The sequence below is a fragment of the Canis aureus genome, chromosome 7, assembly GCF_053574225.1.
Source record: "Canis aureus isolate CA01 chromosome 7, VMU_Caureus_v.1.0, whole genome shotgun sequence".
NCBI lineage: Eukaryota > Metazoa > Chordata > Mammalia > Carnivora > Canidae > Canis > Canis aureus.
In genome coordinates, this window is record NC_135617.1 from 23575453 (window position 1) to 23599025 (window position 23573).

A 23573-nucleotide genomic window follows, 5' to 3' on the forward strand; every position below is an offset into this window, starting at 1 on the left:
CAAACCGCTGAGCCACCCAGGGATCCCAAATAAAAATAAATCTTAAAAAAAAAAAAAGAACAAAACATTTTTAGAGAAGTGACAAGACAGAACTTTGAGCTTCTCGGGGTGGCGAACTGTGGGAAGGCAAATATATGGAGAAACTAATGGTAGATAACAGTTTTATCAAGTCTTGTTCTGTAGTTTCTTCTGATGCTATCTCTGTGCTAATAGAGATTGACAGTTGTCTCCAGTGATTAACTCCTGTCCTTCTTGGTAGAGAGGGGAAAGGGGAACACTTTTACACACTTATATTCTGCTTTAGGCAAATAAGAGGAGGGCACAGAGCTTTTATATCTGCTTCTCCTCATTGCCTTCAGCTCAAGAAAGCTTATATACCTTCTAGAAAAAGAAGGAATAAATTTGTAAAAGAAATGATAAGCCGAAAGTGGTTTGGGCTAGAGGCAGTAAATTGTAGGGAAGTGATTAGAAGATATATGGAGGGAAAACTAGTGGAAGATAAGGGTCATTTTAGTAAATTTGTTTGCACAGACCCATTCAATGTCAATTAAGAGTCTCTGGTAATAAGTATGTTCTTTTATTCCTGGCAAAAGGGGGGGGGGCACCTTTCCCATGAGAGATTTTATGGCCTGAAAAAAAATTTTATGACCTGCTTTAGGTAGAAAAGGAAGGGGTGGTCAGAGAGCCCTTCCTGTATCTACTATTTCTAAAGTGGTTTTAGCTCAGAATAATCAATATGCCAAAGTGGCATAGTTTGGGGTGGCAAGTCCCAAATTCTTTCACACCTAAGTGATATATTCTGCTATTCTTTAGTACCTGAGTTTTTTTGACAAGACCTTATTCTCCTTTTTTTAAAAAAATATTATTTTCCCTTTTATTATTGTAATTTTCTAACATACACAAATGTAGAGAAAGTATAATGAACTCCCTTTACCTGACATTGTTTCAATAATTATCAATATATTGTCAGTCTTGTTTCAACTATACTTACACATACCCTATTCCTTGATGATTATTATTGTTATTTTTAGAGCTTTTCTGAGGTATAACTTACATATAATAAAATTCACCCACTGTGGGACACCTGGGTGGCTCAGCGGTTGAGTGTCTGCCTTTGGCTCAGGGCATGATCCTAGGGTTCAGGATGGAGTCCCGCATTGGGCTCCTTGCGGGGAGCCTGCTTCTCCCTCTGCTTGTGTCTCTGCCTCTCTCTCTCTGTGTGTCTCTCATGAATGAATAAATGAAATCTTTAAAAAAAAATTCAGCCACTGTAAGTGTGTGATTCAATGACTTTATTCAATTTTTAAGAGTTGTGCCACCATCACAGTATAGTCTTGAAACATTTCTATCACCCAAAAATGTTGCTTTATGGTTGTTTGTGAGAGGTCATAAGAAAGGGTGTGTAGAGGAGTAAACATAACTTTCCTTTTACCCTTCTAAGTTCTTGTCACAAAAGTCTAAGAGAAAAAAACACAAGTTTATTTATTTGTAAAGATTTTATTTATTTATTCATGAGAGACAGAGAGAGAGAGAGAGAGAGAGAGAGGCAGAGACACAGGCAGAGGGAGAAGCAGGCTCCATGAAGGGAACGTGACGTGGAACTCCATTCCTGGATCACGACCTGAGCCAAAGTCAGACGCTCAACCACTGGGCCACCCAGATGCCCCCACACATAAGTTTATTAACATGAACACTTCACATATACATGGGAGATATCCAGGGGGGAAAAATGAGTAACTCCTCAAACGTGGGTAATTTTTCATTCATTGTGCTAGGTCCTCAGGGGACCTTCTCAGTCTTCTTGGAAATTTTAAAATTTATTTGGAGATTTTTTTTTGCCCCATTTCCACAGTTCCCTAGTTCTTGGAAATGTTTTTTTGCCCCATTTTCACAGTTTCCTACTTCTGGATGTTCTAGAAGTTCTGTGCTTTTTGAGTTCCCCCAAAAGCAAACATTCAAAACCCTAGGGAAAGAAAATTCAAATTCAAATACATTTTTAAAAGACTCCATCACAGTATACGCTTGCTATTAGAGATCTATTTTTTTATTTTAAGATTTTATTTATTTATATATTCATGAGAGACACAGAGAGAGAGAGAGAGAGAGAGGCAGAGACACAGGCAGAGGGAGAAGCAGGCTCCATGCAGGGAGCCCGACGTGGGACTCGACGTGGGACTCGACGTGGGACTTGACCCCAGGTCGCCAGGATCAGGCCCTGGACTGAAGGCGGCGCTAAACTGCTGAGCCACCCGGGCTGCCCCTCTACTTGCTTTTATTTATTTATTTATTTATTTATTTATTTATTTATTATTTATTATTTATTATTTATTTATTTATTTATTATTTATTTTTTCTACTTGCTTTTAAAACCCATTTTGGAGGCATAATTTGGACAAGGTGCACAAACCTTGGGCAGAGTTTTTTTTTTTTTTTTTTTTTTGCTTTTAAAAATTTCTCTACCAGAGTAACCATTCCAATCCACCGAGAGGAAGATCATGAAACCGTTCCATCACCGCACCATGTTCCCTCAGGACCCTGGGCTGTCAATACTCCCGAAGGCAACCATTAGCTCGACTTTGTCATTATTTTGGCTTGTTCTTGAACTTCCCATAAATGAGCTTTCGTGTACGCTTCTATTCCACTCTTCAACGGCTTCTGAATATTCTATAACGTATATACCAGTTTCATTAAATATTCCCTAACTGAACACTTATTTCCAATATACATATTATATATAAATATTCCAATATTATATATATATATTAAGAATATTGCAAGGGGTGTGCTTGTGTGCGAGAAATTTCCATCGGAGGGAGACACGATGGGCCGAGGGCTCCCCGGCTTCGGGCCTAGCGGAACCTCCGATCGCGCGGTCCGGCCACACGTGGTCCCTGAGACCTCCCATCACGGTACCCTCGGGACCCGGACCGCAAGACCGGTCGGCCCCAGTTTCCCTCCCGGAAGTGGCGCGGGCGTGACTCTCGCCGTTTCCGCCGCCGAGGGGGCGGGGCTGGGGCTGCCCTGCCCTTGCGGTCGCGGTCGCGGGCTGATGACGCAGGGCGCCGCGTGCTCCCCCACGTGTGCTGCAGTTCTCCCGGTGTCTGCGGGGCTGCCGCTTCGGCTTTCCCCGGGGGCGTAGTTGCTGGCGCTTGCCGCGCGCGACCTCCGCGGCTCGGGGGGGGTGGCTCCGAGCGCTAAGTAGGGAGCGCTGGGGGCCGCCGGGGGCAGCAGGGCCTGCGGACATGGAGCACCTTTTCCTGGAGGTGGCGGCTGCCCCGCTGCGCTTACTCGCTGCCAAGAACGAGAAGAGCCGTAGCGAACTGGGCAGGTTCTTGGCCAAACAGGTAAAAGCAGGGGGAGGTGGGGGGGGCGGATGGAAGTCGCCGGGCCGGGACCCTGTCGCCCCCGTGGCGCGTGCCCTGCGGCCCTGAGCGAGACGCACTACGCTCGGGGTACGGAGGTTCGGCGTTCTGCCCTCCAGGCCCCCTCCCCAGGGCGGGCCAGGGGCGGGGACGTCCGCGCGCGTCTGAGGAAATTGGAAGAAGCCTTTCGTGCTTACCGGAGAGACCCTTCCGTCCCCTGCAGCGGCCGAGCGCTCTGTGGCGCACACGGCCTTCCGAAGGAAACGTGCTTGGTTTTTCCTGCGATTGGAGTTGGATCTCAGCCCGTTTGACATGTGTTTTACTTAAGTGTGCCAAGCCTGAGCCGCCCCCGTTAGTCTGGGTGACTTCTTTTTTTTTTTCCCCTCTCCGTCCCATCCCGTAGTTCGGGCCCGCAGACACGTATTGATTGCGTTCCTGCTTTACGTGAGGTAACCGTGCGGTTCCGTGAGGAGACGGAGAAATTCGTTACGGTCTCTGCCCGCAGGGGAATACAGCGTCTATTTTTGGAGACAGTTCATAAACACAAAACAACTGAAGGACAAAGCAAGACAGCGAGTACGATCTGTGACATTAACCGTATGCGTTATGAGGTGAATTAGAGTCTTCTAGGAAGTGGGTGTTTGGCCTTTTAAGAGCCTTCTCTGGACTCCCTGCTGTCTGAGTGGAGGACCTTTATCATGCATTTTTTCTCACGTTGTATTTTAATTTCCTTTTTTAAAGGTTCCCCACCCCCAATATCTTGGAGCTTCTTGAGAGTAGAAAATGTGGGTTTTTTTTTTTTTTTTCTCTTCTAACTCCAGTATCTAACTTAAGTCATTAATGCGTTGTACACATACATATGGCATTGCTTAGGAAGTAACGGGAGTATTTTGGGTCCGGAGCAGCAGAGAATTGACACGAGAGGCATTTCTGTTTGGTGACAACAAATTGAAAGTGTAAAGTAAAGGGACGGAGGAGTCAAGATAGCCTGGAATTTCTGGCTTCTGAGACCCAGTGAAGGGAATCCCTAATCAAATGGTGAGCTGTAGAAAGAGAACTGAGTTTTGATGGGTTGGACTAAGGAAGAGATAATCCGTTCGCGTGAGCTGAGCTTTTCGTTACAGGCTCCTGAATTATGTATTTTTTAAAAATTATTTATTTATGATAGGCAGACAGTGAGAGAGAGAGGCAGAGACACAGGCAGAGGGAGAAGCAGGCTCCATGCACCGGGAGCCCGACGTGGGATTCGATCCTGGCTCTCCAGGATCGCGCCCTGGGCCAAAGGCAGGCACTAAACCGCTGCGCCACCCAGGGATCCCCTGAATTATGTATTGTTGCTAGAGGTATTTTTCTGTAAGTGGGCTTTAGAATTCAAAGCACAGATTCTGATTCCGGGGATCATGAACCAGCAACAGGAGATTGATGTTTCCCCACTGCTGTTATTGAATGTAAAATTGGTGTTTATGTATTGGGAGTAGCGTGGGGAAAGGGTTTGTAGTCTTTAGGAGATAAAGTTTTAGAGAATCTGATACACCTAAGTGTGAGAACCACTCAAGTGGATTCTGAGATTGTATTTGAAATAGTATTGGATCTGAAAGCTACTAGAAAGTTCAGTTGAGGGGGCAGCCCTGGTGGCTCAGCGGTTTAGCACCGCCTGCAGCCCAGGGCGTGATCCTGGAGACCTGGGATCGAGGATCGAGTCCTGCGTCGGGCTCCCTGCGTGGAGCCTGCTTCTCCCTCTGCCTGTGTCTCTCATGAATAAATAAATAAAATCTTTAAAAAAGTTCATTTGAATTAAGGAGATTTGAACACCTTTGCTTCTCCCTTTTCTTTGCTTCACATTGTCAAATTCTGTCCTGAGATGTCTTCTCAGGTTTGTTCCTTGAGCCATTTTCAGTAATAATTTTAAGATTTTTCACTCAGAAGAGTTGATTGTGTTGCCAGTCTGTATTTCTCCTATTTTTGGAAACAAAACCATTTTTATTGTAAAGCAATAACCTTTGAAAGATGATTCTCATTGCAATTGGGATCTGAAATAAGAATTTTTTAAAAAAAGATTTCATTTATTTATTCATAAGAGACAGAGAGAGAAGCAGATTCAGCAACTGCCAGGTGGAAGAGATGCATAGGACAGGGTATGTGAGAAGGAGTGCAGAGCTTCCATGCCCTCTCCAGAGGTGGCACTTTCTACACATATCCATGTCTTCACCAACTTGGAAGCCATCCCGATCAAGTCCTTTTGGGTTTTTGAGGTGGCTTTGTTACTTAGGTATGATTGATGAAATCTTTAGCCATTGGTGTTGGAACTATATCCAACCATGGCCTGAGGTGGAGGTGGGTGTATGACTGAAAGTCCAACACTAATGATTTGGTTGGTTCTCTAGACAACCAGCCCTTGGGTACTTTCCAGAATTCACTTGTGGGGCACCTGGCTGGCATAAGTTGGTAGAGCATGCAACTCTTGATCTTGGGGTGGTGGGCCACGTTGGGCCTAGAACTTAACTTTAAAAACCTCATAAAATTCACTTCCTTAATACAACAAAAGACACTTTTATCATTCTCCTCACAGGACATTCCAAGGGCTTTTAAGAAAAATGTACTATTAAAAATCATGGGGTGTCTGGGTGGCTCAGTCTGTTAAGTGTCCCACTCTTGGCTTTGGCTCAGGTTTATTTTCATCCTTTTTCTTTTCTTAAGATTTTTTTTTACATTTTTATTTTAAAAAATATTTTATTTATTCATGAGACACACACACACACACACACAGATAGAGAGAGAGAGACAGGCAGAGGGAGAAGCAGGTTCCACGCAGGAAGCCCGATGTGGGACTCGATCCCCGGATTCCAGGATCACGCCCTGAGCTGAAGGCAGATTCTCAACCGCTAAGCCACCCAGGTGTCCCTTTTTTTAAGAATTATTTATCCATGAGAGACACACAAAGAGGTAGAGACAGAGGGAGAAGCAGGCTCCACACAGGGAGCCCTATGCGGGGGATCAAGTCCCCGGACCTGTGATCACGCCCTGAGCCAAAGGCAGACAGACGCTCAACAGCTGAGCCACCTAGGCGTCCCCATTTTCATCCTTTTAAAAAATTAAACAAAATTTTTTTCTTTAAGTAATCTCTATACCCAATGTGAGGCTCAAACTCATGACCCTGAGAACAAGAGTTGCATGCTCTTTCAACTGCACAAGCCAGAAGCCCCGACACTTTGATTATTTCAAAAAGAAGCCCCCATACCTTTTTTAGCTATCACCGCCCTACCCCCATCACTGTGCTTTCTCACATCCCCCCAGGCAACCACTAACTTATTGTTTTTACCTATAGGTCCCCTATTCTGGTCGTTTAATATACTTATAATTAATAAGTCATCTGACTCTATAAGTATTTTGTATAAAAGTTCCCCATTGTCTCTAGAATAAATATCCAAGCTTTCTAAAATAGTATGTGAGGTGTTGTGTTTTTTTGTTTTTTTTTTTTTTAATTTTAAATTTAAAAGTTTCTTTAAAAAAAGTTTATTGAGTCCTTATATCCTGCGTGGGGCTCAAACTCATGATCAGGAGTCTCATACTCTTCTAGCTGAGACAGCCGGGTGCTCCCAAAACAAAAGCTTTTAAAAGAATTTTTTTTTTCTGTCAGCTCTATTTCCATTTTTTTGTTTCAGATGTTTTTAAATCCAGCCTAGTGATTCTCAACTGGGGTAATTTTGCCCCCAAGGGCAAATCTGGAGACATTTTTGGTTGTCACAACTGCTGGTGGGGTTGCTTCTAGCACGTAGTATTTAGAGGCCAGGAGTGTTGCCAAATATGTTATAATGCATGCGATAGCCTCACAGTGTGAATTTTAAGGAATAAATTTTAAATATTTGTATACCTAATAACAGAAGATCAAAATACATGAGTCAAAAAGTGACAGAGGAGGAAAAACAGACAAATTCACAATTATAATCGGAGACTTAACATCCTGTCCTGAGTAATTGATTGAAGAAATACAGAAAATCACTAAGCATGTGGAAGACCCACTATCAGTAAACCTTATCTAATTGACATTTATAGAATGCTGTGCCCAGTAACTGTGGAATACATGTTCTGCTCATCTGGAACATTCACCAAGATAGAGCATACTCTGAGCCATTAAATAAGTCTTAATAAATTTAGGAGAATTAAAGTCATACATGAGATATTCAGTGATCCCAATGGATTTTTTTTTTTTAAGATTTTATTTATTTATTCACGAGAGACACAGAGAGAGGCAGAGACACACAGGGAGAAGCAGGCCCCATGCAGGAAGCCTGACGTGGGACCCGATCGCGGGTCTCCAGGATCATGCCCTGGGCTGAAGGCGACACTAAACCGCTGAGCCACCGGGGCTGCCCCCCAATGGAATTAAATTAGGAAAAAAACCCTGAATGTTAGGAATTAAAAAACAAAACAAAACAAAACAAAATTAAAGATGGTTGAAGGAAAATCACTGGTAGAATCAGAAAGTATTTTTTTGAAGATTTTATTTACTTGAGAGAGAGTACATGTGCATGCATGCATGAGCTGTGGGGAGGGGCAGAAGAAGAGGGAGAAGCAGACTTCCTCTGCTGAGCAGGAAGCCAGAAGTACATGAGACTGGATCCCAGGACTCTGAGATCATGATTTGAGCCGAAGGCAGATGCTTAACCTACTGAGCCACCCAGGTGCCCCTATGAAAGCATTTTGAATTGAATGATAATTTAAACAAATTGTGGAATGCAGCTAGAGGAGTAATTGGAAGGAAATTCATAACATTTTCAAAGCATTGAATATATGTGAACAGCCAAATTTAAAAATGGATAAAAGAGGGCAGCCCAGGTGGCTTGGCGGTTTAGCGCAACCTTCAGCCCAGGGCCTGATCCTGGAGACCTGGGATCAAGTTCCACGTTGGGCTCCCTACATGGAGCCTGCTTCTTCCTCTCCTGTGTCTCTGCCTCTCTCTCTCTCTCTCTCTCATGAATAAATAAATAAAATCTTTAAGAAAATGAATAAAAGATTGAACAAACATCACAACAGTTGATAAACGTATGGCGACTAAACACTTGAAAAAATTCTCAACATCTTTGGCATCAGGGAAATGCAGATAAAAGCACCAGCTACCACTCTCGCTCCACTAGAATGACTAAAATTATAACTGACAATACTATATGTTGGTGAAGTTACCTGGCGGCTAGAGGTCTCAGGCATTGCTGGTGAGTGTACACTGGTACAAATACTTGTTTTAAAGTTTTTTTTTTTTTAAGATTTTATTTATTTATTTATTTATTTATTTATTTATTTATTTATTTATTTATGATAGTCACAGAGAGAGAGAGAGAGAGGCAGAGACATAGGCAGAGGGAGAAGCAGGCTCCATGCACCGGGAGCCTGATGTGGGATTCGATCCTGGATCTCCAGGATCGTGCCCTGGGCCAAAGGCAGGCGCCAAACCGCTGCGCCACCCAGGGATCCCAAGATTTTATTTATTAAAAAAAAAAAAAAGATTTTATTTATTCATGAGAGACACAGGCACCAAACCACTGAGCCACCCAGGGATCCCCAACTTGTTTTATTTTTTTATTTTATTTTTTTTAAAGATTTTATTTATTCATAGACACACACACACACACAGAGGCAGAGACACAGGCAGAGGGAGAAGCAGGCTCCATGCAGGGAGCCCGATGTGGGACTTGATCCCAGGTCTCCAGGATCAGGAGATTTATTATTCTCATGAATAAATAAAATCTTTAAAAAAAGAAAAATTTCTTGTTGAGCACAGAGCCGGATGGGGCTCGATCCCAGGACCCTGAGATCATGATCTGAGCTGAACTCAAGACACTTTTTTTTTTTTTTTAAGATTTTATTTATTTATTCATGAGAGATCTCAGGGTCCTGGGATCAAGCCCCCTGTGGAGTTCCCTGGTCAGTGGGGAGTCTGCTTCTCTCTCTCCCTCCCCCCTCCTGTCTGTGCTCTCCTCTTACTGTCTGTCTCTGTCTCTCTCTCAAGTAAATAAAATCTTTAAAAAAAAAAAAAAAAGTCACATGATCTATCAACTAAGCCAGCCAGGCACCCCTCAACGTTTAACTTTAAAACAAGTTGGGGGGCAGCCCCGGTGGCGCAGCGGTTTAGCGCCGCCTGCAGCCTGGGGCGTGATCCTGGAGACCCTGGATCGAGTCCCGCGTCGGGCTCTCTGCATGGAGCCTGCTTCTCCTGCCTGTGTCTCAGTCTCTCATTCTCTCTCTGTGTCTCTATGAATGAATAAATAAAATCTTAAAAAAAAAAATCTGCTTTCCCTCTACTCTCTGCTCCTCGCCCCCCCACCCCACCTCTTCTCCAGCTTTGTGTTTGTGCACACGCTCTCTCAAATAAATAAAATCTTAAAATTTTTTTAAGTTAAATTAAAATTTATATTCAAATTAAGCATATAGGTATATGACCTAGCAATCTCACTCTTAGGTAATGTAAAATATATTACAACTGGTACAAAAAAAGAAAGCATTGAATATATGTACCTAAATGTTCATAGTAGCTTTTTTTTTTTTTTTTTTTTTTAAGCGGGGTGGTTAGAGGAGGGAAAGGAGCAGAGGGAAGGAGAAACTTAGGCAGACTTCACACCCAGAAGGGAGCCAATGCCTGGCTTGATCTTACAATTTTGAGATCATGACCTGAGCCAAAATCAAGTCAGACACTTAACCCACTAAGTCACTGAGGTAGGTGCTCCCATAGTAGCTTTTTGGATGATAGTTGGAAACAGTGAAGCAGTGAAGCTATCTATCAACATGCAAATGGATAAAAAAAGTTGTGGTTTATTCAGACAGTGAAAAAGTAGTAACAAAATGGAATAAACTATTGAAGCATTTATTTACATGAATGATTGTCAAAAGCATTATACTGAACAACAGAAATTGGACAGAAAAGAGCACATACTGCATGATTAAATTCATTCATTTATTTTAGATTATTTATTTATTTATTCATGAGAGGCACAGAGAGAGGCAGAGACACAGAGGGAGGAGAAGCAGGCTCCCTGTGGGGAGCCCGATGTGGAACTTCATCCAGAACTCTGGGATCACACATCCTGAGCCAAGGCAAAGACGCTCAACCGCTGAGCCACCCAGGCATGCCCTGATTAAATTTACATAAAGTTCTAGACTAGGCATATCTAATCTATGGTCGTAAAATCATATTATTGGTGAGAAGATTGACTGCCAAGAAACATAAGGGAACTTTGGGTTTGATACTTTTATTGGGTGGTGATTGCATGGGTGTGTATATATGTCAAAACTCATCAAACTATAAATGGGTGCATTTAATTATATGTAGAGTATATGTCAAAAAAGATTGATGGATTGAAGTTGGTTTTTGAAAAGCTAAATGTCTAAGGGCACCTAGCTGGCTCAGTTGGTAGAGCACTACCGACTCTTTCTATTGTTTTTTTAAATTATTTTTATCTTTAAATATTTTATTTATTTGAAAGGGCGAGCATAAAGGGAGAGGGAGAAGCAGACTCCCTGCTGACCAGGGAGTTTTACACGGGGCTCCATCCCAGGACCCTGAGATCATGACTGGAGCGGAAGAGACACTTAACTGACTAAGCCACCCAGGTGCCCCAGAGGATGGGACTCTTGATCTTGGGGTCAGGAGTTTAAGCCCTATGTTGGGCTTAGAGTTTCCTTTTTAAAAAAGGCTAACTATCTATTTCTTCTAACACAGTTTTCCAGGTTACTTTTTTTTTTTTTTTTAAGATTTTGTTTATTTATTTTAGAGAGAGCACGCTCATGAATGAGCAGGAAGGAGGGGCATAGGGAGAAGAAAAAGAGAATCTCAGCTAGACTCTGCTGAGTGTGGAGCCTGATGCAGAGCTCGATCCTGAGACCCTGAGATCATGACCTGAGCCAAAATCAACAGTCAGGTGCTCAACTGACTGAGCCACCCAGGCACTTCCATATCACCTTTTGAAGATAAAGCTCATGAAATGATACTCTCTCTGGAGGTTTTTTTCCCCAACCTGCAAGTATCCATTTGTAGAACATGTCCTGGAGAGTTATGGTTTTTTTCATTCATTTTGTAGATGAAGTTTCTTTTTTTTCACTTTGTAACTAGTTACTGAATACTATTTATTTATTTATTTATATTTTTGAGAGGAGGGGCAGAGGAAGACAGAATCTTTTTTTTTTTTTAAAGATTTTATTTATTCATGAGAGACACAGAGAGAGAGAGGCAGAGACACAGGCAGAGGGAGAAGCAGACTACTTGCAGGGATCCCGATGTGGGACTGGATCCCTTGACTGAGGATCACACCCTGAGCCGAAGGCAGACACTCAACTGCTGAGCCACCCAGGCGTCCCATGACAGAGCATCTTAAGCAGGCTGTGCGCCCAGTATGGAGCCAGAGGCAAGGCTCGATCACAACCCTGAAATCATAACCTGAGCCGAAATCAAGAGTTAGATGCTTAACTGACTGAGTCACCCAGGCATCCCTACTGTATACTTTTTAAGTGATATTTTTCGTGGACTTTTTTATTTTTATTTTTTTTATTTATTTGTTTATTTTTTTTTATTTTGTTTTAATTTATTATTTTTTATTTATTTATTTTATTTATTTATAGGGACATTCAGCAATCGAAAATGTCATATCATGCTCCTGTGAATCATGACCAAATCTGTTAAATGTCCTTGGAGGACTAATATTGATGGAAATTGTTCCAATGTAATATCTTCCTCCAATCAGTGTTTTGTTCAGAATTAGTTTTATAAGTCAATGCTGTATATTTTGGAAGTTTTTTTAAGAGCTTAAGTGTAAGGTGGCCTTTTTCTGAGAGATAATTTTGGAAAACTGTTAAATTTTTACATCTGATGTAAAAATGAAACTCCTTAGTATGAAACTCCTTGGGATAAATTCATAGCATTGGATTTGCTGGGTCAGAGGGTATGACCCTTAAACAGTTTAAACCCACAATCTCATTGTTGGCCGCAAGGATTGTATAGGCCTCCATGCACACTAGCAACATGAGACTTTTCACACACTTTTTCAGTTTTCTTTGTTACTCTTATGGACATTCTGAATCCAGGCACTAGAATTTTGTGGTCTGTTTCATCTTTCATATCAAAGTATGACTGTCTCCTTTGGATCTGTTTTATTTCTTCGAGGCTGAAGCCTTCATAAGGCTGTCCTCATTCATTTTGAGGAATTGATTTCTAATCTCTATCCTTACCTCAAGAGAGTTGACAGTTTTACATAATAACTGCAAGGTTGGTGCCCAAACCCATGCAATTTCTGTTTTCCTTCAAGAGCAAAGGAGCTGTGGGAAACATTGGAATTTCTGGGAAGTGCTGAGACCATGAGACAGATTATTTTTCAGGGAAGCTGTGTAGCATTTTACATGGAATTCAGGTATCAGTCCTTTTGCTAAAACCCCAGTGGACTGAAACTTCTTTGTAACAGCCTTTTACATTAAATTCACTGTAATCGTCTATTGCAAAAACCTTCACTGTGTTTTATAAGGTAAACTCATTTATGAAATCTGGAAATTGGATGTTTTAATTCCAAGCTAGGACTTTTTGCTCTTCTGTAGCAGTGCAAATGAGTAGCATTCACATAGACTTTGTTTTGCCTTTCTCTCAGGTGTGGACACCTCAAGATCGCCAGTGTATCCTGAATACCTTAGCACAATTACTTCTGGATAAAGACTGTACTGTGCTGGTTGGTCGCCAACTACGCCCTCTTCTTTTGGATTTGCTGGAAAGGAATGCTGAGGCCATTAAAGCTGGAGGCCAAGTCAACCATGATTTACACGAAAGGCTCTGTGTGTCAATGAGCAAACTCCTCTGTAACCATCCTGACATCCTTCCGTGAGTAACAGTTTTTTCTTTACATTTCTCCTTGAGATAGTAGAACTTGGGATGTAAGAAGGAGTGAGTTGAGGAGAAGGGAAATATAAGAAGAAATATAGGTGGTACTATTTTATAAAAATGATCACAGTGGAATCCCTTTATCTAGCTTAGTTTAGTGACCATTTACTAGGTTCTTTTAAATCTTGGCCATCAAGACCGGTCTGGCAAAATGGCCAAGATAGGTTCCCTATCTTCAAGGATTGTATCATTTGGTGAGACATCCATATAAGGTGATTTAAATGAGTTTTATTTTATTATTTTTAAAAATAATTTTATTTATTTATGTGATAGAGAGTAGGTAGAGTGCAGGCAGAGGGCGAGGGAGAAGCAGGTTCCCCACGAGCAGGAAGCCCAGTGCAGGGTCATGACCTGAGCTGAAGGCGGACAGGCTTAACTAACTGAGCCACCCAAGTGCCCTGATTTAAATGAGTTTTAGTTGAAGCTGTTACAGCATTCACTTCAGATGTATGCCATTTTTTGCTTGCTAGAGCAGCTGCAGGAGTCAGAAGAGTTCTGGTGTCCGTTCTGACTTTATAACAATCTATCCGAAGCAGTATGGTAAGAAGTGGTATTAGAACTGGATTCTAATGTGATTTTCTTTTGACCAGCTCTGTTTCCACGCTGGGCTGGTTCAGCCCTCCCTAGACAGCCTGGTGGTCCTCCACTTCTGGGAGGTCACCATATTGATGACAAATTTATCATGGACACCAGATCAGCATAGTGCACTACAGACCAGAACTACAGTCCTGCCTCATCCTCCCAAATAGCTGGGGTCTATTGCTTCATACCACACTATCTACCTTTGCCTTTTAAATTAATAGTAAAGTACCTTTTGTGTGGAATTGTCAAAGGGGCAGTAAAGTGAGTGTTAGAGTTTTTTTAATTGAGAAAAGAGAACTAACTTTCTTTCTTCTTTCTTTCTTTCTTTCTTTCTTTCTTTCTTTCTTTCTTTCTTTCTTTCTTTCTTTCTTCTTTTTCTTTTTCCTTTTCTTTTCTTTTCTTTTCTTTTCTTTCTTGATTTTATTTATTCATGAGAGACACAGAGAGAAAGGCAGAGACACAGGCAGAGGGAGGAGAAGCAGGCTCCATGCTGGGAGCCTGACACGGGGACTCGATCCCGGGACTCCAGGATTGTGCCCTGGGCCAAAGGCAGGCGCCAAACTGCTGAGCCACCCAGGGATCCCCAATGGTGGTGTTTTAGTAATATTTATACAGGATTATATAGCATTTAGGTATGTAGCTATATGTTATCTTTTTATTCTTTGATTTGCATTTAGTGGTGGACTGTTTCCTGTTTTTTTTTTTGTTTTTTTTTTTTTTAAGTTTCTTTGTTTATTCCTTTTCTTTCTACATTCACTGTGGGGTTTGAACTCACAACCCCGAGATCAAGAGTCATATGCTCTTCTGACTGAGCCAGTAAGGCGTTCTTTAATCTTTATATTATAACATCTTCAGGCACTATTACTGTTATTTTAAGTCTTTAGAGAGGTTAACTAAATTGTCCTAAGTGTCAGGGCCGGAACTGGATCACAGGTCTTATTTCTAGATGGTAGGAAGACTGATGAGTTGCCCAAGTGGCTTGTCCAAGATTAGATGTTTAACTGGGTGGTATTCCATGTTGCATTTTGGACCTTATGACTCTTTATCATACTACAGGAAAGAGACCTCCCCTTCTCCTTAGTCTTTGAATATTCTTTTTTTTTTTTTGAAGTCTTTGAATATTCTTTAGGGAAAAAACTAATGTTATTATTCTCTGGCTAAAAATGCTTTACTTTATCGGTTCATCTGTCATTGTTTAGACCAGAATTTTAGAGCACTCCTTGAAAATGATGGGTCTCTAGAGTAAAGGGTGCTACTGTAGTCAAATAAGTTTGGAAGAGAGTATTGACCAGACTCCCTTTTGTGTGCTTAGATTGGATCACTGTTCTCTTCTCCCCATTGCTGCACAGATGGAGGATCATTGCCAGTACACTCTGCTCATTTCCCCCTATCTTCCTCAAAGACCTCCTGGGTCAGGTTGACCATTTGGTTACTGCTTATCTGTTTACATACTTTTTTTTTTTTTTTAAGATTTTATTTATTTATTTATGAGACACACAGAGAGAGGGAGAGGCAGAGACACAGGGAGAGGGAGAAGCAGGCTCCACGTGGGACTCGATCCCAGGTCTCCAGAATCACACCCTGGGCTGAAGGGGGCGCTAAACCACTGAGCCACCCAGGCTGCCATGCTTGCATACTTGTTACTGTCCACCTAGTCCCACATGTGCTGCCAACATTAGCTGCGTCCGAGCTAGTGGAATACCAGCCTCTTTCCCCTGAAGAATTATTCTGACAGTATACTTGCGAAGAAAAAAATGTCTTATTTTTACAAAAGTAGTATATTTAAGTAATAATGTATTAAGTAATAATAAGAATTGCCAAAAGCAGAAGTCTTCACCCTGAAATCCTACTTTTTAGGGATAACTTATTAATAATAGTTTTGGTGTGTTTTCTCCCAAATTTCTTTTTCTTACTCTGCCACATCTCTTCTGAGCCCCATTTGAATCTTCTAAGTCTCCTTTATCCAGTCGCCTTCAGAATATCACGTGTTAATTTACCAAGTCCCTATTCCTGTTTGTTGGCTTGCTTGTTGAAGTCCCAAGCTTTCCCACCCATCTCCTGAATTCTCATTATTTCCCAATTACAGTGTATATTTGGGGATTTCTTGAGCTAGGAGTCTGGGGTATACTTCCTTGGTGCTTCAATACAAGTTGCTCTGGAAAACAGATTCAAATGGCTGTTGCCCCTGCTCTGTCGCATCCCCAGTAGGCTCCTGAGGATTCTGTTCACCAAGTTATTATAAAAGGATGCAACTCAGGAACAGGCTGATGGAAGAGATTGATTGCTTCATAATACTAGATTTGGCAGTGATTTTTTTTTTGGGGTGACACCAAAAGCACAAGCAACAAAAGCAAAAGTAGACAAATGGAACATCAAACTAAAAAGCTGCTACACAGCAAAGGAAACAAGGATGTGGAGACAGCCTACAGATTGGGAGAAAATATTTGCAAATTGCCTCTGATAGGGGATTAACATTAAGATTATGTAAAGAAATTCAATGTGAAGCTTTTTTTTTTCCCCTAAGATTTTATTTATTTGAGAGAGAGACTGTGTGAGCTCAATAGTGCAGGGAAGGGCAGAAGGGGAGGGAGAGGAAGAAGGAAAATCTCAAGCAGACTCTGTGCTGAGCACTGAGCATGGAGCCTCATGCAGGGCTCAGTCTCATGACCCTGAGATCATGAGTTGAGCTCGAACCAAGTATTGGACACATAGTTGGCTGAGCCACCCAGGCACCTCGTCTGAAGTTTTTGTCCCTCTCACAATCTTAGCCGCCTTCCTTCTGTGTTTCGTGCAAGTCCGTTCATCTCTTCAGATGCAACCAAGGCATCTCTTTTGGACTCCCCCATATTTAGTTGAATCTTTTTCCTTTGTGCCTCTTGTTTCTGTAAATTACTATCTTCCTTGCTAGATTCAAGCTCTTCAAGGAAAGTATCTCCTTGGTTTTGTACCCCTTGTAGTTAACACAGTGTCTGGCTTCTAGTGTGAGGTCAGTAAGTGTTTGTTGAAAATGAGTGTATTTTCAGTAGAAAACACTTGGGGTAAGTACTTTTGATTTTTGTATTTTCTTAGGCATATCATGCCATGGTCCTAGTTAAACAGGATACTGTCTAGGACTAGGTAGCTTCAGTATTCGTATCTGTTTCCAGACCCTTGGAAATTCCTGTTACATTCTGCTGTCCTGTCTCAAAGTAGAAATTTATGCTTTGATATCCTCACTAACAAATGAAAATAATCTCTTTCTGAAGGTTTGCCCTGAGGTACTTCAAGGACACTTCTCCAGTCTTTCAGAGACTCTTCCTAGAGAGTTCAGATGCTAATCCAGTCCGCTATGGACGCAGGCGGATGAAGCTCCGGGACCTAATGGAAGCAGCTTACAAGTTTCTGCAACAAGACCAGTCTGTGTTTCGGGAGCTCTGGGACTGGAGTGTGTGTGTCCCTCTTCTCAGAAGCCATGACACCTTGGTCCGCTGGTCTGTAGCTGTTGGATTTTTCTCATGTTTCAAGTGTGGGGATGGTAGAGGGAGTGTAGAGTTCTGTGCGTCAGGAGGGAAAGGAAGCTATGTAAAATGTGTTATTTTTATTCTGGTGCCTTTGGGTTTCTTACTGCCTTTCTTTAATCATGTATCTCTTTCATGGGAAATGAGATGATACTAGTGGAGTGCACCTTTTTCAGGTTCTGTCAAATGAATTCATCATGCCTGATTTGTATTTTGTACTCTTAATTATAATATATCAATTCTATAAGATTTCTTTTTCTTTTTTTTTTTTTTTAAGGTTTTTATTTATTTATTTGAGAGAGGACAAGAGAGAGCCAGGGAGCACCTGGGGGGAGGGGCAGAGGGAGAAGCAGGCTCCCTGCTGAAGCCCAGCAGGGGTTGATTCCAGGACCCCCGGGATCATGACCTGAGCAGAAGGCAGAACTGACTGAGCTTTTTCTCTTTTTCTTTATATAATTATTATTAATTTTTTAAAAGATTTTATTTATTTATTTATTCATGAGAGACAGAGAGAGGGAAAAGCAGAGACACAGGCAGAGGGAGAAGCAGGCTCCATGCAGGGAGCCCGATGTGGGACTTGATCCCAGGACTCTGGGTTCATGCCCGAGCAGAAGGCAGATGATCAACTGCTGAGCCACCCAGGGGTCCCTCTCTTTTTTTTTTATTTTTAAAGTTTATTCATTCCTTCATTTATTTATTTTAGTAATCTCTATGCCCAATGTGGGGCTTGAACTTAACATCTAGAGATTAAGAGTTGCATGCTTTACCAACTGAACCAGCCAGGCGCCCCTAGGATTTCTTTTTTTAGTATTTAGTTGGCTAGCAAATTTTCTTTATTCTTGAGAATTAGCTGCTTGTTCTGAGTTTATATACTTTAATTTTCTCCAGGTACACAGCCAATTGTCTTGCTTTGGTCACTTGTATGAATGAAGAGCACAAGTTATCATTCCTTAAGAAGATTTTTAATAGTGAGGAACTGATTCATTTCAGGTTGAGGTAAGAAGGAGGATTCCTAGAGATGTTCATGTGGCTTTGTTGTGTATTAAAGTAACTGATGAGTTCCTCATTTTCCTCAGGTTACTAGAAGAGGCCCAGCTGCAGGACTTGGAGAAGGCCTTGGTTTTGGCTAATCCAGAAACCTCCCTTTGGCGTAATGAGAAGGAGCTGCAGTACTTACAGGGACATCTTGTTTCAGCTGACCTCTCTTCCAGAGTGACTGCTGTCTGTGGTGTGGTGCTGCCTGGGCAGCCACCAGTCCCTGGAGAGCAGGTATGTTGGCATCAGTAGGGTGTCTTTTTCCCCCTTAAACACTCAGTGTGCTTTTTTCTTTGGCTGGGCTCTGTGTTAAAAGTGTGAGTCAAATTAAGTTTGCCATTAAAAAAAAAAAAAAAAATTAAGTTTGCCAAATTGCTGTTCCATTTACAGAAGTACTCAGAAGAGATTAAGAAAAAGTTACCCAGGGCTCTCTTGGATATTTCCTTTGTCTCTATTTGATGTTAAATTAGAAACTCTAATGATGCCTATATGTTGCTTTTAACTTTAGCAAAGCTCTTCCATTTATTCTCTGTGTGATGTTGGGTAGTACATGCTGTGGTAACATATTTATATGAAACAAAGGCAGAATGATTAGTCTGGAGACCTTTGGGTTGCTCTTTGGGAGAGACAGGGCTAGGCTCAAGTATAACTCCCAGCAGTCTCTTTATGTCACGACATTCTTTTTACTCATTGTGTGGGAGGCTAGTAAGTATAGTGAACATCCCCTGCCATATGAAATGAGCTTCTTTTCAAGAATGAGTCTCCAGACCCATGCTTTTGAAAGATTTATAGATTATAATCTAGCTCTATAATCGGAAACTGTTGGGAGCCAGTCTGTTTTCCCTAGTAGTCTTTAGTCAGTTGTCACTTTGTGTGATGGTCAGATTCACCGTTTTCTTTTTGGAAAAAGCTCTGGTCATTCCTTGAATCATTGGTTTGTCCATTGGGCAGTACAATTTAAAGAAAAGCATAATGGGGGCACCTTGCTGGCTCAGTCAGAAGAGCTTGTGGCTCTTTATTTTGGGGTTGTGAGTTTGAGCCCCATGTTGGGTGTAGAGATTACTTCAAACAAATAACCTTAAAAACATTAAAAAAGCTTAATATACATTTAAAAATGCACATCTGAAATGTACAGCTCAATGATTATTCATAAACTGCATATATCTATGTAACCAGCACGAGGATAGCAGCATTTCTAGCGGCCCGTGTGTTTTCCTCTAGTCACTAAGATCCTCCCAACCCCAACCATTCTCCTAACATGGATTAGGTTTGGAGCATTAGAATTTTAACATAGGGAAAAAAAAAAAAAAAGAATTTTAACATAGGGAAGGATTCTAGTTGGGATGGGCCTGATGTTGAGTAGCAGTGACAAGGCACTGGGGCAGAAGCACAAAATGGTGCTATGTCCCAGCCTGCCTGCTTAATAACAGAGTAATAGCCCTGCAGAGAGTTCAATAACTCCAGTCCTGGGGCACCTGGGTGGCTCAGTCAGTTAAGTGGTTAAGCATTTGACTTTGGCTCAGGTCAGGATCTCAGGGTCCTAGGATCCAGCCCTGTGTCCAGCTCTGTGCTCAGTGGGACGTCTGCTTGTCCCTCTGGCCCTCCCCCTGCTTATGCTCTCTTTTTCTTTCAAATAAATAGAATTTAAAAAGCAAACAAACAAATAAAAAATAAAAAAATACAAAGCAAACAAACTTCCAGCCTTGAATCTCATTTTATTCTCACGTATCTATAGGGAACTAGCCATGTTTGAGAAGTTTTTATTCCTTAAAAAAAATCTTAAAAATTCCACCTTCCCAAGGGATCTTTTTCCTTCTGTTATATTAGGTACATTATTATTTGAAAAATTTTTTAACGCAGTAAAACAAAACATTTACCATTTTAAACTTTTTTTTAATGTAAATAAACTCTACCCCCAATGTGAGACTCCCAACTTGAAACCCTGAGATCAAGAGTCACATGCTCTATTGACTGAGCCAGCCAGGCATCCCAAACATCTTAAACAGTTTTAAGTGTACACATCAGTGATGTTAAATATACTCATCTTGTTTTGTAAACAAACTCCAGAACTTTTTCATTTTGCAGAATTAAAACTCTATACACATTAAACATATTGAGAGAATTATTACTATTATTTTTACTTTTTGTTAATGGAAAATGTCAAATATATTTCAAAGTAGAAACAGTGGTGTAATGAATCCCCATGTACCCATCACTTAGCTTCAGTAATTATAAATTATCAGTTACATTTTATTTATAGTTCTGCACACTTTCCCCAAACGGTGTTATTTGAAGCAGCTTCCAGATAGCACATCATTTCGTGCCTAAATATTTCAGTATATATATATAAAAGAAAAGAACTTTTAAAAAAGCCATTATTCTTTATTTATACCTGAAAAAATACAATAATTTTATAATACAAAGTATCCTTTTCCCTGATTGATAAATATGTTGTGTGCATTCTTGATTTTAGATATGAAGTTTTAGGGATCCCTGAGCGGTTTAGCGCCTGCTTTGGGCCCAGGGTGTGATCCTGGAGTCCCGGGATCGAGTTCCGCGTCAGGCTTCCTGCATGGAGCCTGCTTCTCCCTCGGCCTGTGTCTCTGCCTCTCTCTCTCTCTCTCTCTATCTCAATCTGTGTCTCTCATGAATAAATAAATAAAATCTTAAAAAAAAAAAAGAAAAAAAAAAGATACGAAGTCCTAGAATGTGGTATAAGAGGAAGGAAAACAAAAATGCAGTCATGAGATGAAGTTTGCCCCCATCTTTTGTGTGTCAGCTTTTTTGGCTTCTCAGACTTTGGGAGATTTTCCTTAAATCCTGCCAAAAGGAAAAAGATCCTTATTTTGGATAACATACCTGTTGTTATTATAGTTCTAGTACTGCTAATTAGAGGTTTATGTAAAGGTTAGTGAAAGCATTGTTGTAGAAATTAATCTGTGCCCTTTGGAGGAAAGACTGTTAACATGCCTTTTATTTTTCCCTTGCCTCCTTAGGCTAGTAATAGGAATTCTTCTCGTGAACAGGAGCTGGCCTTTAGATCTTATGTGCTGGTTGATTCAATCTGCAAAAATCTTCAGACACTGGCTATGGCAGTGGCTTCTCAGAATGCTGTGTTGTTGGAAGGACCAATAGGATGTGGCAAAACTTCCTTAGTTGAACACTTAGGTGCAATGACAGGTAGAAGGAAGCCCCCTCAGCTTCTTAAAGTCCAGCTTGGAGATCAGACCGACAGTAAGGTAATTAAGAAATAGCAAATTTTGGTGGGTTCACATGCTTATAAATGTTTGCATTAAAGTATTGTTTTTGCTAAGGGAATGTGAGAATAGTTATTGGTCCTCCTCATAACTGATGGGACCAAGGTGTAAAAACATCAAGTGCCTGCTTATATCCGTATAGAATTTTAACAGAATTAATCAAAGGATGTGGCATTGGCATCTCAGATTTGTGGTTTCATTAATAACTTTTTCCTTTTCCTCCAGATGCTGTTGGGAATGTATCGGTGTACAGATGTCCCAGGAGAGTTTGTGTGGCAACCTGGTACTCTCACACAGGCAGTCACAAAGGGACACTGGATCCTTCTGGAGGATATTGACTATGCCCCCTTAGACGTGGTATGTTACCTCACTAATTATTTACTGATTTTCTGTCTTTTTTTTTTCCCCCCGAAATATTTTATTTATTTATTTAGGAGAAAGAGGGAGAGCACTAGTGGGGTGGGGGTGGGGCAGAGGGAGAAGGAGACACAGACTCCCTGCTGAATAGAGAGCTTAAGGATGCCTGGCTCCATCCTATGACCATGGGTTCATGATTATTTTTTAAGACAGATGCTTACCCCACTGAGCTATCCAGGTGCCCCAGACACCTGTGTTACTGAAATTATCTCCCAAAATCACTCTTAACAAAATACATTTCAAAGACAGGAAATCAGGGGCACCTGGGTGGCTCAGTTAGTTAAGCATCTGCCTTTGGCTCAGATCATGATCCCAGGGTCCTGGGATTGGAGCCCTGCATCGGACTCCCTGCTCAGTGGGGGAGTCTGCTTCTCTGTCTCTTTATCCCTCTGCCCCTCCCCTCTGCTCCTTTTCTCTCTCCCTAAAATAAAAAATATCTTTAAAAAAAAAATAGGTATTTGATTAGAGAGGTTACATTTTGTGAGAAGCTCATTCATGATTACCTACCTAATCTGGCTTGAGGTGGAATTACTTAGCTGGTCTCTTGTTTGATAGAAAATTGATAGAGTTCTGCTGGTACTATTTCACTGAGTATAGTAGTCCCCCCTTATCTGCCATTCAATTACCTGTGGTTACTCTCAGTCCTGAAGCAGATGATCCTCCTAATGTATTAGAAGGTCAGTAGTAGCCTAACACTACGTCGAAATGCCTCCATTGTTCACCTCACTTTATCTGGTCACATAGGCATTTCATCATCTCACATCTCCATAGGAAGGGTGAGTATAGTAAGATACTTTGAGAGAAACCACATTCACATAACTTTTACTATAGTATATTGTTACAATTATTCTATTCTATTGTCATTTACTGCTGTTAATCTCTTATCTTGCCCATTTGTAAGGCAAACTTTATCAAAGTATGTATGTATAGGAAAAAGCATAGTATATATAGGACTCTGTATTATCCACAGTTTCAGAAACCACTGAGGGTCTTGGAACATACTCCACATGGATAAGGGGGAAATACTATAGTTGGATATGTGATCAGTTTCATTGTAGTTTTTTGCTCCTTTAGTTGAATATGTGATCAGTGTTATAACATTTCCAAAAGAATAGGCCTTGTGGGAAATAGCTTACCCATGTTACAAATACATTGAGAACTTTGAGACCCTGCTTCCTAGCTATGGCATCTGTAGAGCAGCAGGCTGAGGACAGGTAAAGGAAGAGAGCATGTTTGTCTTTGTTTCATTACGGAAAATATACTGGATATATATTTTCGTTTTTAGAAAAATTGCTTTTTTTAAAAAAGATTTTATTTATTTATTCATGAGAGACAAAGAGAAGAGAGGCAGAGCACAGGCAGAGGGAGAAGCAGGCTCCATGCGGGGAGCCCGACATGGGACTTGTTCCTTGGCCTCCAGGATCAGGCCCTGGGCTGAAGGTGGCACCAAACCGCTGAGCCACCCGGGCTGCCCCGGCTTTCCATTTTCTAGTGCTTTCTTCCTTAGGCAGTT

General features: G+C 41.3%; 1 protein-coding gene and 1 long non-coding RNA gene across 4 annotated transcripts in view; one reads left to right on the forward strand and one right to left on the reverse strand.

Moving 5' to 3' along the window:
• Window positions 1-3093: 3093 nt before the first annotated feature.
• Window positions 3094-23573, forward strand: part of MDN1 (midasin AAA ATPase 1) — a 168600-nt gene continuing 148120 nt past the window's right edge. For 2 of the 3 annotated variants that reach the window (XM_077903067.1, XM_077903068.1), the window contains exons 1-7: window positions 3095-3344; window positions 12986-13212; window positions 17100-17324; window positions 18240-18347; window positions 18428-18620; window positions 21383-21625; window positions 21869-22000. In XM_077903067.1, coding sequence (XP_077759193.1) covers window positions 3243-3344; window positions 12986-13212; window positions 17100-17324; window positions 18240-18347; window positions 18428-18620; window positions 21383-21625; window positions 21869-22000 — 1230 coding nt within the window. In that variant the 5' untranslated portion in view covers window positions 3095-3242. Of the gene's footprint in view, window positions 3345-12985; window positions 13213-17099; window positions 17325-18239; window positions 18348-18427; window positions 18621-21382; window positions 21626-21868; window positions 22001-23573 lie in introns of all 3 variants that reach the window. The other variant, XM_077903070.1, reaches the window with a different exon arrangement.
• LOC144317127 (uncharacterized) overlaps window positions 18330-23573 on the reverse strand; it is a 68831-nt gene continuing 63587 nt past the window's right edge. Inside the window, exon 5 of the long non-coding RNA XR_013383030.1 lies at window positions 18330-18690. This is a non-coding gene — a long non-coding RNA (uncharacterized LOC144317127). The remainder of the gene's footprint in view (window positions 18691-23573) is intronic.